Genomic DNA, 14,479 nt, shown 5'->3' with positions numbered 1-14,479 from the left:
TTATCGCAGTGGCTGTGGTAAATTTGATGGTTCTGATAAGCTATTGCTTCTTCTTGAAGTTAGCTGTTGCTGCTGCTGCTGCTGCTGCTGCTGTTGTGTCTGATGATACCCCATATTTCCTTGCTGTGGCGAGTAAGGTGGCAGGAGCAAAGAATCGGGTTGCTCATTGTGCAAAGAACTTGGTGTTTGCACCTACAGATAAAATAAAATTCATCGTGGTGTTCGATTCTTTCACATGTTAAAGCTCTTCGTCCTCAACGTACAGGGTGCTTAAAAATACTACTAGTTTGCTGGCTTTTATTTCTGGGGCTGCTTGGCATGGGGTTAGCTTACCTAATGCTAGAAGGAATGGACATAAATTGCAACAAAGAACATTAGAATTAGGCATTGAGAAAGGTTTTCTAGTAGGAATGCACTGCCTAGGATTTGCAGGTTATCTTCAAAACCCTGTTCAGGAACAGGGTGGGCAAATGTGTCAGAAATTACACAGATGTATGATAGAAATGAAACAGAAATGAAACAGGGGATCCTAGTGTACCTCATGCTGTCTCTTCTAGCCCTTCCTTTTTGTGAGTTTGCAGTAGAGTGTGACCTTGCAGTGGTGAAATCGATGTGAATTTTGCAGCTGCTTTTATTGGGAACAGTATCTGCCATAGTTTTTTCATTAATTCCTAGCTATGATAAGGATTTCATTTCAATAACAAGAGTTTAATCATTTGAGGTTGGTGCTACTCTTTCAATGATGCCAGTGGATATGTGATCAGGTTTTATAGACTCAGTTCAGCTCCTTTTGAGTTAATACAGAGACACCTCATTTCCCCCCTTCCCGTTTACTTTAGTGTGTGTTGAATTAGGTCAAAAAAATAAGTATTTTTACATCTTCAGATCACCCGGTTCTTCCAGGCAATGTGCTCCAGTTTAGATTTTCTGCCTTGTGGAGTTGAGAAAATATGTTAATTTACTGAAGGGATCCAGATATCTGATCCAGATCTCATTTTATATTGATGCTGGTAATTAAAAATCATCTTTTGACTTGTAAACTAAGTAAATTTTATACTGAATAAAGAGGACAGAAACAGAATAAATCCTAAGGCAGCAATTTTCTCCATCTAGAAATACACTTTAAATATATCCAGGATAATCTGATTATGTTTCCAATGTACAGAATCAGTAATTTCCTTTTAAATATTCTGACTGTTCTCACTGCTCCCTCACTATACTGGAAGGGTACACGACACTGTATCAGTGTCTTGCACATTTCAGTATCTCTATCTCTAAAATGGCCATTTCTGCCATGTTCAGGCTCCCGCTGAAACCCGGGGCCCCGTTTGCACAGCCCCTTCGCCTTATTACTCCGCGTGTACATTTTATACATCGTGCTCTTTGTCCAACCCTACCAACCTGCAGGTAGCGTTGTTGCTGATGCTGTTGGTGCTGGAGTTGCATAGGTGGCAGAGAGGATGGCTGGGAAGGAGGTGTAGTGGCGAACCCTTGGTTTAACACTGCTTGTCCCATCAGAACGATTGGAGAGCTGCTGCTGGAAGTCTGCACTTCCAAACTTTGAAACATTTGTTGGGTTTGAGAATACCTGTGGAAGAAAGAAGCAAAACAATCAAGAACAAACTGTTGGAAGCAAAGGTCTTCTCCTAGGATAGGGATGGAAGTCCCTAGTCTTCATAAATAATTCCTAATAAAGGATCCCAGTGCACGGGACCTGCTAGTATGAACGATGGCACTGTTAGCAGCACTGTCTTGCCTTACTCTGTGCATGAGCTGGACTTGGAGGGCAGAATACATCTCACCTCAAAATCCAGACCACGTTTTAGATTCATTAAAGATTCAGGTTTATGCATGTCTTCTCTTCAGCCACAGCATTCACATCCCAGGCTCATTAAACCAAACGGCCTGTTTCTGCATTAATATGCTGATCTCTGAACTGCAGCGAGAGAGAAGTAAATACTCCTCCCATTCTGCTGCCTGTGCTCCCCTGCGACTGCCTGTGGGGTGGTAATCTCTTGCAAAAGACGGCTAGGGTTGATTACTTCTTAAGCTGCTCATACACATATTGCCAAGTATGGTCAGCAGTTCTCATCGCTGTGAGATACATTGTAGGAACAGAAGGCGGCTCCAGAAGTCCTCCAGAGCGAGAGATGGGACAGAAACAAAATACTCGGCTCCTCTTGCCAGTTTGCTTTTGCATAGCAAAACTTGAATATGTGTTGTTTTGCGGAAGGCTGTGGGCAAAACCACAATGGAGCAATTGCCAAGCCAGCCTAATTCTGTTTATCCTGTAATGGGTGATGAGATCATGGTGTGGTCTGTGTTCACTCAACAGCTGTTCAACATTAGGGGTTAGTCAGAAATGCTACGGTTTGGGTACTTGGACTAGGATGTGAGCTCCTAAAAAAGGGTCCCATGAGTCAGGAAGTCTACATGAACTGGGCAATGTATCTTTACAAATCAGGCCTCTTTTATTTAGATGCTTAAAAGCAGATCTAAAATGCTGTATATTTAAAGTTGACAAATTTAACTCAACGTAATCTTAAACAGCAATAGTGATGTTTAAAAAAAGAAGTACTGAATACCTGCATTCTTGAGGTAGCATACAGAATTACTTTTAATGTGCAAACAGTTGCTTATTATTTTAGCAGTCCACAATTAAATACAGTGACAAAAAACAGCTAAGAAAAAAAAAAGGCATATTCTGACTGATGTTTTCTGCTTCCTTCATCCAAGTTTTGAGGAGACAAAACAACTGAGCTGGTTTGTTCAGCAGCTTTTTGAAGAGCGCTCAGGTGCAGGGCCCTGTTGGTTCTTTCAGTTCTGCTGGTGTAGATTAGGCGTAGCTCCACCAGCATCTCACTGCCCAGAGAGCAGGGTCTTTCTTGGCGCCGGCCATTTCAACTGGGCCAGCACCGGCTTTCTCTCTCACATTTACCTTGGTGGGTCAGAATTTCCAGCAGTGAAGCAAGCATCACGTGAGGGAGAAAAATTCCCCCAGCCTTGGCTTGTTAAAACGCCACTGGCACATTGTGTTTCTCTCTGTCATCCTTCCTGATGTGACCAGGCAGGGTAAGGCTGAGCCTGGCACTGGAAGGCAGGCTCAGCACGGTAACACGTTCCCCATATTTCTAACTACTTCGTCCTCTGCCTAAAGAAGGCTACTTCCCCTGAAAAGCAACTTTGATGTTTTGTATTTGACAAGTCACATACTTAGCCTGGGATCCCGCCATGCTGAGGTCTGAAGGGTGTCTTGCATTACAGGACCCAGGCATCATGGGCTGAATAGGCTGGCTGAGCAACAGTCTGGCGCGTGGAAAAAAAGAAAAAGGTGACATTGCTGCAACAGAAGGGCCAGGCAAACCCCGCGTTTTGAAACCAGAAACGGGGCGCTTTCCTAGGCAGGGCAGAAGGCCGAGTGCCGGGGGAGCCGGCCCCAGCTCCTGGCTGTGGCGGGCGCACCCTGGGCGCTGCCAGGCGGAGGCCGGGGGCAGCGCGGCCTCGCTGAGGGGCTGGGGCGCCAGCATTTCGGGAGGGTGAAATTGCTTTTGCTCCTGCTGCTGGGAGCGGCTTGTGTTTCCGCTTTCTGACTACCAGAATGTCATTTTTTGCGGTTCACACGCCTAGCGGGATGCCAAGCTCCTGGCCCTCTTCCACCGCCCGCCCAGGGCAGCCTGAGGCGGGAGACATGCCACCACCCCGGGGGCCGGGAGGCCAGAGGGGGCCGCTCACGCTGAACGCGAACCCGAGCGCAGCTGGGTTCCTCATGCGCGGCGAAAGCCCGGGCCCGGCGGGCGGGCAGGCCTGGCTCCGCTCCGCTCCGCACCGCGCCGGGCCGTACCGCACCGCACCGCGCCGGGCCGGGCCGGGCCGGGCCGTACCTGAGCTGCTGGTCGTGGCTGCAGCCGGGGGCGGGCGGGCCGGCAGGGGGCGCCGCGGTGCCGCCGCCGGCGGGGGCTGCGGCGAAGGGCGGGGGCGCGGCGCGGGGGGAGCGGCCGCCGCCCGCCGCCAGCTCCGCGCTCCTCGCCGCCTTCGGGCCCTGCAAGAGAGGGAGGGAGAGAAGCCGAGCTGCAGCACGGCCGCCGCCCGCTGCGTGGAGGCAGCCTAGGGACGCGGGCCGTGGGCAGCGCGGCGGGGGCGCAGCCGCCGGTAACACCTGGCGGGGCCTCCAGCCGGCTGCTGGCGGGGGCGCCGGAAAGGACAGCGCGGCCCTGGCCGGCCGTGCCTTCCCGTACCGGCCGGCAAAGCCCCGGGGAGCCGGGCGCTGTGAAAGCAAAGCCGGCCCGGCCGTGCCGTCGAGCAGTTGAGGCGGCCGGCGACGCCCCACGAAGAGGCGAGCGAAGTTAGGTGTGACCAGCGCTGCCGTAAAAGCCCAAACGATGGGAATAAATCTTACTAAAGAACTAGGTGGAGGGTTTTTTTTGGGTTTTTTTTTTTTTTTCTATTTATTTCTATTTATAACACGGAGAGACTTTTTGGTTTAATAGCATCATTATAATACAGGTGTGTAGGAGGTTAAAAGCTGCCGCCGAGGGGTCTGAAGATAACGACGCAGCTATGTTTGCCGCACGCTCGGGTAGCAGAAATAGGAGCTGAGTTTTCTGCGAAGGTTGGTACAACAGGTGGGCGGAAGAGCAAAAACTGAAAATGCCGCTAAACCGGCAATAAGACAAAAAAAAAAACCCCTGTTTCAAACCTCCTAGCTTTTACAGATCTCAGTGACTACTAACTGAGGCTGAACTTGATTGCCCCGTGCAGGAATCTGTTACGCTCGCAACCTGGGGGTCTCGCGCCAATCTCAACGTATTCCAGCTGTGTGCCCCCCACAGCAGACGGGCTTTGTGCAGAAACTAGTGCAAGTTCCCAGTGTTGCCGGTCAGGTTTCTTTCAGCATCGGCTGAAGGACAGTAAATCATCCCCAGCTTTTGCATGCCTCCCCTGCTCAGTTTTCAAGCTGAAGCAGCTGGTCAAGTAACCCTCCTGGCTGAGATCTTAAAAAAGCGATTTAAGGTAAAGCAACTGCTACAGGGAGACACTTTACGTGGGCTGCCCTTACGCAGGAGAACAGGGAAGGAAAAGCAAAGGCCCGCTTACAGGACTGACATGATTTTACTTGCTTGTTTAGTAACAGCTCAGTGTCTTCTTTCCATAGAAACGCTTCTCTATTCAAAGAAGTGATTACCTGGCTCGATATCACACTTGCTTCTCTCAGTGCCTGCTGGTTTGCTGTTTGCGAAGATGCAATTTGCCCTTGAAGTTGAGGACTGGGGACAAGCTGCTGCTGAGAAATGGCCCCTGACCTCTGCTGTAGCTGTTGTGGCTCCGGCTGCGGAGTATTGCCAAAGCTCAGGGACACCGTCGGCTGCTGTAGGAACATCTGGAAAAGAAGGGGGAGACTTTATTTACAGAGCCCAGCTGTATTGGATAATGAAGGTGACAGAATTAAATCCAAAGATACATTCTAAAATAAAGTCATCACGTTTCTGGATTCAGTATGCCTTTACTGTTACTTGGAAATCACCTCTCTTTCCTACATTAACAGTTCCGCTCTTTCTAGTTTCTTGATTTCTTGTTCTGCAAGTGCACTCGCGAAATGCGTCCTGAGGGTACAAGTCCTCTCTCCATGGAGCAGGCACAGTCCTCGTCAGAGCAGTTCCCTGTGCATCACCATGTTCTGGGGCATCCTGACCAGAGACAAGAGAGTAACTCCGTGTCTTTTCAGCCTTTTCGTTTCCCCTTTCAACAAAACCGGCCTGCCTTTCAGACAGGGCTGCTTTTGAATTTGTCCCTGGAAATTCAACACCTTACATACAGTTGGGTTGTCGAATGTTTTTAATGAGGCCACAGTCAGGCCAGAGCTGTCCGTGTTGAATGGCCGTGTGGTTATCATTGAGAAGATGTGTAAACAGACAGTCGCTGTCATTTATCTGATTCCCCATCAGGTAATTGTCACCCGGCGTTCTTCCTAACCGTGCCAGACCTTTGACTTGTGCCAAAGAGCTAGCAGCTCCTCTGTCAGTGTTTCTGAAACCGATATACTCTCCATGCCTGCATTGCAAGATGAGGCTTTTGTCTTTAAAAGTTGTAGGGCTTGGGAATTTTTGCTTTTTTAGGGGCTATTTCTTTTATTATAGCTGTACAGAGGGAAAAGGCATCTTTTAAAACTATGAATTATTAATGCTACAAGCTATCTTTGCAATATTTCAACCCTAGCCTCTCGCCACCAAGGACTGTATGGAGGTACGCATCCCAGGTAGTTGAAGGCTTTTTTGGATCTGATTCTGATTGCACACCACTGCTACACGTGTGGAACTCCATTAATGTAAGTGGAGCTACTTAGGGTTTAAATGAAATCAGAATCACAATTATTCTCTTCATTATTCATCCATCAGTCTCATGCCTAGCAGCACATCTGAGGTACGCCCAGTAATTAGTACACCTTTCTGCAGCTTATTGCTATATTAACAATTCCCTAAACTATCATGTCCCCTCTAATTTTTCTTGGAAAAAACCCATACCTTTCTCCAAAGGACTAGAAAAATGCATTGCTTTTCTTTGCAGAAGTATGGGTTGATCCATCATATTTGTACTTATTTATGTAGCTTTTAAAACATAGTTTTTATTTAAATATGATAAATTTTTAATGAATTTCCGTGTGCCAAGATTTTACTCAGAAAAAAAGTACAGACAAAGCTTACATTAATCAGCTGAGAGAGGGGGGCAATTAATGAAAATGTTAATGAACCTAAAGCAACGGCTTGTTTCAGGTGCTGTAGGCTAACCACATCTCAAAGACGTCTGATAGAAATAAATGGGTCAAGTAACAGAGCTGGGCCTGCTCACAGCAGGTCTGAAACTAGCTCTGAGTGTTTTCTTTTAAAAACACTGCTCACTGAGTTTGGAGCCATTACATATCAGAAAGACAGATGGTCTTGCAACTTCTGCCAAGTAAATAGGTCTTATTATGAATAAATCAATACAGAAATTATGAAAATTCATTTTCTTGTTTATTTTCTGTATATAGAAGCTAAGCTTTGGACATGTTTGGTAAATTAACTCACTTGATTAGCTCTAGCAGTGAAACTGGTCGCCATTGATATAAAATTCGGTATAAAACATTTGATAAGAAATTCAGAACAGGTAAGGCAAGTGCTGTGTTTCAAAAATGTGATGGGGAGTGTAAGCCCACCGGTACTGGCCAGATCACCACAAATTAACACCTTTAGGAGGATTATTTTAAGCGTCCTCCCTGTACGTGGCGCACAGTGCCGGAGAAATCCTAAGTTCATCCAATGCAAAGCCAACATCTGTCGATGCGAATGTCAGGCAGGGTGTGAACTTGCTGCAGATGACTTACTATGCTGCCTGTGTGCATGCCTTACTTCCAGATGAAGGCCAGGGAGTTTATCCTTAGAAGAAAGCAGAGTAACCTACTTTGCAGTTACCAGAGTGTGCCACTGGGTAGGAACGTGCACGGTTAATGGTTGGCAGCTAACACGCTATAAATTTACAACCAGGTTTATCCCACTAAACCAGTTTTGTTTGTTCACGTGTTTGTACCCTGAGAGGGCTCTGAATGTTTCATACCTAGGGACCCTCTCTTGCATTATAATGGCAAAAGCAGCATTATTACCATCTGAACATAAATGTCCCGGAAAAAACAAGCTCAGGGCAGGAAGCGATAGTGCCATTTAACCCGTGTCCCCGCAGAACTGGAAGACTCAAGATGCCTCATCAAAACAAGAGTTGACCTGAGAGAAGATCGAAGCGTGGCCTTTCTACCTGCTAGTTAAGCCTAAAAGCAAGAACATGCTTCATTTGTACAAAACTTACTGGTGTTTTTTCATAATGTGCCTCTTTTGTGATAGTCCTGCCTGAATTCCCCTGAAACACTGAAATATGGCAGCTTTAAATAACAACAGAAAGCCCGTAATAAAGACTGAAATCTGTCCCAGTCTGAGCAAATCATAGTAGATAAATTAGCAGCCCCCTAACTGCACTGCTGCTAATGACATGTCTCGTGGCTGATTTTGCGGACTGCAAGGTCAGTGAAGCATCTTACAAATATTTTTTAATTGGCCAGCTTGTTAACATACACAGCAAAGCAGTGAGGGAGGGGAGGGACCCTCTGACACCGCTGCCCCCGCATTCCGAGATGGATGGTCCCTACAGCTAATGGATGAATCACATTGGCAAGACGTCGTGAGGAAAATGGCTCTTTGACTCTACCTGTCCTTTGGATAATCAGGGGATTATAGCCTTTGGGCTCATCATTACAGACATCAAGACTCTTTCTTTATGTAAAATACAGAAAGATGAGAAGCACAGCACTGGGAAGCTGAGATTCACTGACTTCGAAGGGAGCCTGGTTTGCAAATGATGGGTGGCTGTGGACGGTCTCGTTTGTAGTTCTTGCAGGCTGATCGGGCTGAGCCCTTCTGCCTTCCTCCCCATCCGCAATTCATTAGTTAGACTTCTCAAATCTGGAGCAGACACAGCATCCTTCAGACTTCTGAGGTTACTCTTGCTGCTCCTGTCCTTCATACTTTTCGTTTGTCAGGAAAAGCAGTAACAGGAATTTAAAGGAGTTTTGAACACTTTTGTTCAGGGCCCACAACCCTCTTTCTAGTTTCAGCTTTCATCGCACAACGCTCTTGGAAATAGTTTCTAATGCAAGACTACCGTGCTCAACATCTGTCCAGTTGGGAAAGCATTTCTTGGTGGATTGCCGTACTGCAGTTTTGAAGATCTCTGAAGGAAGCGGAAGGAAGGAAGATCTCTAAAGGAGGCTTAATTCTCCGCAGAGCTACCTGTACACTTCTGTGTGGAATGGAGTGAACCAGTGGGGAAGATATGCTAATAAATCAGCTAACGAGGGAAAACCGGAGAACACTTCCCCCTTTTCAGACAGCCTACAGCACTCCCCCATGCTTACAGCTCTTCTACGCAGAATATTAAAGAGACCAGAAATGTGCTTGATAGTAATGCTTGCCTGTTTGCTACCATGCTTTGTAGCTCTGATAATAGACACAGATCGATGTCTGCAGACACCCAGCTCTCTGAATGATGAAATCTGTGCAGCAAAGCACGTGGTTGGATTTCTGATTTAACAGTTTACTCCTCACTGCTTGCGAGTTACAGAAGTGCTGGATGCAAAAATGTGAGGCTTTCTTTTAAATTGCCCCTAGCCAAACAAGACAAAGCTAATTCCTGGTCTCACTCTATCCCTATAACAGCACAGTAATTTCTTTGGGGTTTTTTAACTTGGAGAAAGTGGGAATAGGAAAAGGCCCTGGCTATGAGTCAGTGTGACCGCTCACATCTCATCGCATTGTTAGATTGCTCTGAGGAGACTGAAAGGCACCCGAACTACAGAGGATGACCCTCCCCGTCCAGCATTGCCCCTTCAGGCAGATACGCAGCCCCTGCATTTCTGAGCTGCCCTCCAGTCCCCCCGCCTCTCAGTTCTGCATCTGCAGTAAGCTGGGAAATGGTCAGCACTAACATCAGAGAACTTGTACTGGTCTGAAAATATATTTCTCTTGGTCCAGCCTGGTACAGTCTTTGTGGGGGAGAGGATCACCCAAATGGTATAACTCAGAGCTGCAAACTGGTATGGGGTGGGCAGTACAGAACCACCCACCATTTACCCACTGGGCCTCCTCTTCTCTCTGCTTGAGCTCCCTATGAGCACATCTGAGAATCTGTCCCACGGTCTTTGGGTTATTAAATGCACCATAGTGCATATGGGAGACAGCTATGTAAAAATAAAATCCATTTCCTGCCTATAAGAATGTGCTCTGATCTTCTATTTTTGCCTGAATTATGCAAAAAAAAAAAAAAAAAAAAAGGATGAGTGTATGTAACTATTGAAGACTTCACCAGGAGGGAGTAATGGTTTTCACCCAATTAAAAAGAGAGGAAGTGAGAATATCACATCTCTTGATATTCATAATAACAATAATAGCTTTCAGACATACGACGTGATTCTGAACTGAAGGCCAGTTAATTGCAGAGAGATTTTCCCTTCCTGTTAATCAAAGTCAGTGCAGAACCAAGAGAAGAAATGCACTGAAGTTAAACCTGGTCTACCTATATGCTTATATTGCACCAGGAACAGAGGTTCCTGGTTTTGGGACCCACCATTGCTCTGCTGTCTTACAGCTGCACACATGCAGCAACTTAGGTGGCAAAGTTTCTGATTTGGCTTCACTGGTCCCTTAATTGCCTAAACATACAATGCCAGTTTGTTTTAATATGTGAAACTGCATTTCACAGATGCTGATGAAGGGTGAGAGTCTATTTCTGTGGAAGTTGGGAGCAAAATTCCTGCTGACTTCAGCAGGTCCCAGGTTTTCATCCTGTGCTTTGAGACATTTGTTTCTGTGACAGAGCTTGTCTTCTAAAAAAATCTTATTACTACAATACTCACAGTGGGTCCCCAATGCAACATTTCTAGAAAGGGCCACTTAACCTGGCATTTATAGTTAAATTATGAGGAACATAGCAGTAGTCACCCTGTGTTCAGAAAACTTCCATGAAACTGGATGATTTGTCAATTTGTCATTAAGTGAAACCTGCAATGTACTGAGCTGCACTTGCTGTTATTTCTGAGGTTTGGTAGACATAAGGCATGGTACAAAGCAGATACTGTACTTGATGAATTAAAAGCAGATACTGTACTTGGTAAATTAAAAGCAGATACTGTACTTAGTGAATTCTAGCTTTGTGTAGGAGGTATCAAAAGCAGAAGAAGAGTAGGCTCCCTCAGCTTCACCTTAAAGGCTTAAGCTGGTCCAGTGAGGAACAAATTCAGACACCTCCCAGGTGTGAACAAATGAACTTCAGCAGAGGTTTGGGTTTTTTTAATGTGACAAGGAAATTAATCTCTTGTGCTCTGTATCCAGGCTGGGGTAGGGTCAGGAAAATAGGGAGCGAATGAAAGAGATGGGCACTGCCTGAAGGAGGGCTCTGGGCTAAGGAAGAGCTGGACGGACAAGACACTGAGCACGAGTGGTGCCCACATGAAGCAAGCAGTGACTGGATGGAAGCTAACGCACTGGAGAGACATAATCATTGCCAAGTCTGAACTTGAACACTTTTCTATTACAGCTGCTCAGTCTGAAGACTCAGTAGATAAAGTTTAAAAATGCTACTGTAAATGACCCAAATTCTTCTCCTTCTCCCCCTAAGGTTGAGATATTTCTTCCTTCTTTTCTTCCAGAGAGCTCTTAAATCTTTCTTGACATAGGTTACTCAAGAGGCTTTCAGAGGGCAACATCTTCATTCAGATGAGCTGGTTTCCACATGTCCAGATTTCCTGGACCCTGGAGCTAATTTTAAGTTGCCAGCCCTATCAACGACCGCGCGAGAGAGGATGCTCTGCTCTGCCCCTGCCAGGAGTAATGCACCTGTACGCTGGAGTCCTGGACCAGGCAGAGCTGCTCCTGTATCTTCTGGAGCTCCTCCTGCTGCCACCGGATGTTGGCCTGCAGGATCCGGGTGCGCTGCTCTAGCTGGTCCTTGATGGTCTGGAACATGCTGAACTGTGCCGAGAACTGAAAAAAACGGGGAAAATCAGTCATTATCATACAAACAGGCCTCAATAGAACATTGTTCTGTAAGAAGGTATTGTTTTCTTGATTGTAAAGCACAGCCACAGGAATAAAAGACGTGTTTGTAATATAGTAACATCTAGGCAGAGATAAATCTTGTCTGTTTTCAATTTTGCACACATATATTAAATTGCCTCGGTTAGAGCGATCTGCTTACAACTGACCCTGTTCTGTTAGGGAATTATCAGAAGGACTGTTTTTGAGAGTATGCTACTTCAGAGTATCAAGAGCATCTTAACTGGATGGCAAATGAGTGCATTATTTTTATTAGCCTGTAGTCTGGAGCCCTTAGTGTGGCATAACTGTATATTCTGGGCATGGTTTACTAATGCTTTCCTTTTTCCGCACAGAAATAGCAGTGCTTCAATGGTTTATTCTGCTGATGACTTACTATAGCATCATGCAACAGCTGACCACAATAAACATTTTCTAGATTTCTACAGCTCAGTAGTAGTCAAGCTACAAGAAATACTCATTAAGTTATTTTTTTACATGACTAGCTCGGCTCAGTGGGAGAAAGGCTATTCTAAATAATAATATAAAATGGAGATCACTACTCAGGGTCAAGAAGTGCAACCTCCAGTAGCAGCAATACTTGGCACAAAGTGGAATCATTCAAGAGGCACGGAGGCGACCAACACAGCAATATATCCCTAGTTTTATTTGGTGTTTTCAGGTATGATTCAAAGTCCACCAAAGTTAATTATTACTTTAATAGGTTTTGGAATAGTTACTTTACATGAGCTCATATTCCAAAAGTTAAAAACAGTCTTTGGAAAAAAAAAACACTTCAGATTTGTATCAGCTAACTGCTTTGCCTTAAACCAGCTAAATATGTGAAATGCCTTCACATTCCCTCCAGCAAAGCTGAAATCTCCAAGTAAATGGCCTTTAGGTGAGAAAGGACAAGAACTTCAGAGGGTTTATTTCTATTTACCAGGCGGAGGGCGGCTTTCCCACACAATCTGGGAGGTCACTGCTCAAAGAGTGGTGGCAATGTGGAGGGGAGTTTCATGGCCAGCCCTGCTTGGGGGGAAGGAGGGCTGCTAAGGTGGCCCATGCAGTTGCTGCTGGCAGAGACCCTCAGAGCCCGCTTTGGTGGCAGAGGCATCTGCGAGTGCTTGCAGCTTGCACCGCCTGACCAAGGAGATAATGTGAGCACTTGGCCTCCGGCGCCGTGATCCACGGCGCTTTTCCCTTCAAACAGCAGCACTATCATCTGCAACCCGGTCCTCCCCCCGAGCAGAAGAATGGTGTCGAAGCTCCCAAAGGGAAGTTTGTGTTACCTCTAATTGGCATTAAAGGGGAGAAGTCAGAGCAGGGTCTCTCTTTTTTCCTAGTCCACGTATAAAGTATTAACCCAAGGAATGGACGAGTGGAAACCTCTGATGTTTGGGAACAAGGACAAGCGACAAAAAGGGGCGTCCGGTGCTGCTTATTCTAGTCTGAATGGGGACCTGAAGAGTCCCAGGTACCCTGATTTTAGGAGCGGAATGATGCTATGTAGCAACAGCTTGCCTAGATGAGATGCAGCTAATTCCTGCTTTAATTCCTTCTGTCTGTACAGAAGGATTTTTTAAAAAGCCAAGTCTCGCAACCTAATTCTCTCTATAAGATCTCTGTTAGTGAGGACTACTCTTAAGTCTTTCAAAGGATCCTCATGAGAAAGGAATTAAAAACAATTTTAGCCAAAAGCTTCATTTTAACTGCCTGGCTGGCTGATGGCAGACTTTCCATTAACGTGCAAACTCCTTGAAGACACTTTGGGAAAGGAACCTGATTTTCTTCAATTAATGAATGTAAGGAATTTTATAACAGATAATTTTATAATCATTTTATACTTCAACAAGAAACAAAAATCCATTTCCAGGCCTTAGTTTTGATTTTGAATTTGCTTTGCAAAGTTGCACACAAAAAATATATTGCTGTTGATTTTAAATTATTATTCCTTAATTTTTTTCCAGCGCCTTCTTATATTTAGCATATTCATCTAGTATTGTCTTTTTGTTCTCTTTTTCACGTGCTTTTTGTATTAATACACTTAACAACAACAATTAGCTGGTCTGCTAGAGTAAGAGCCATTACGGAAGAAGACAAGGAACTTTCTCTTTGGTTTTTTTCCCCTTTCCCACTCTAACCCCCAAATTTGTTGATAACTCTAGCCATGACCCCTGTGATTACAGAGCTTCTGTTGTTTTTGTACAATGAGACACTAACAGCAATTGACCTGCACCAGAGAGTATTCATGTCAAGATCATTAACCGCTCTACTAATTAGGGGAGAAATCAGTAATTGTATAATAAATTAAAAGAGCTTAACTCAAAATGTTACACAGAAAACACTGCACAGCTTTAACTCTGCCATTTGCATCAGATGAAGTTGCTGTTTGTCTCACTTGGGTATTTACAAACTTCCGTAAGAGCCTCAGAAAAGTGCATGTTCTATGCAGAAAAGTGCCAGCTTTCCACATACAGTCAAACATGGAAGACTAAACCTGTGAGATATCTACACTTGCAGAGGATCACCAGTTTAATTAAGGTTTGTTAACGCAGAAAAAAATCCCACAGCAATAATTTTAGTCTGGTATCTTAAAAAAAAAAAAAAAAAAAAAAAAAAAGGCTTTTGGGATTGTGTCAGCAGGCATTCAGGTAGGGATGGGCACAATCCACCAGGCTTGATGCACTGACGCTGACGGTCCAGGCAGGCTGTACAGCCCAGGGAGAGGGACCGGCACTTCTGGGCTGTGACTCTTCTCCGCCAGCATGGGCATCTGAAAGAGGCCAGCAGCTGGACCGTGCCCGAGGAAGGGTGTTTCTCTCCACCGGGTGCCAGTGCAGGGTGCCAGGGCTACTCCCTCTCTCTAG

At 45.5% G+C, this 14,479-nt stretch overlaps 1 protein-coding gene across 1 annotated transcript in view; it reads right to left on the bottom strand.

The window, feature by feature from the left end:
• The window catches only part of NPAS2 (neuronal PAS domain protein 2), a 105,884-nt gene continuing 91,405 nt past the window's right edge, over nucleotides 1-14,479 (bottom strand). Inside the window, exons 16-21 of the mRNA XM_075711943.1 lie at nucleotides 11,412-11,558; nucleotides 5,183-5,377; nucleotides 3,882-4,039; nucleotides 3,214-3,306; nucleotides 1,402-1,588; nucleotides 1-192 (exon numbers count right to left, since the gene is read on the bottom strand). Of these exons, the coding sequence (XP_075568058.1) occupies nucleotides 1-192; nucleotides 1,402-1,588; nucleotides 3,214-3,306; nucleotides 3,882-4,039; nucleotides 5,183-5,377; nucleotides 11,412-11,558 (972 nt within the window). The remainder of the gene's footprint in view (nucleotides 193-1,401; nucleotides 1,589-3,213; nucleotides 3,307-3,881; nucleotides 4,040-5,182; nucleotides 5,378-11,411; nucleotides 11,559-14,479) is intronic.

The sequence above is a fragment of the Pelecanus crispus genome, chromosome 1 (genome assembly GCF_030463565.1).
Source record: "Pelecanus crispus isolate bPelCri1 chromosome 1, bPelCri1.pri, whole genome shotgun sequence".
NCBI classification, from domain to species: Eukaryota; Metazoa; Chordata; class Aves; order Pelecaniformes; family Pelecanidae; genus Pelecanus; species Pelecanus crispus.
The sequence above is the reverse complement of the archived record's forward strand: the minus strand, read 5'-3'. Positions and strand labels throughout refer to the sequence as shown.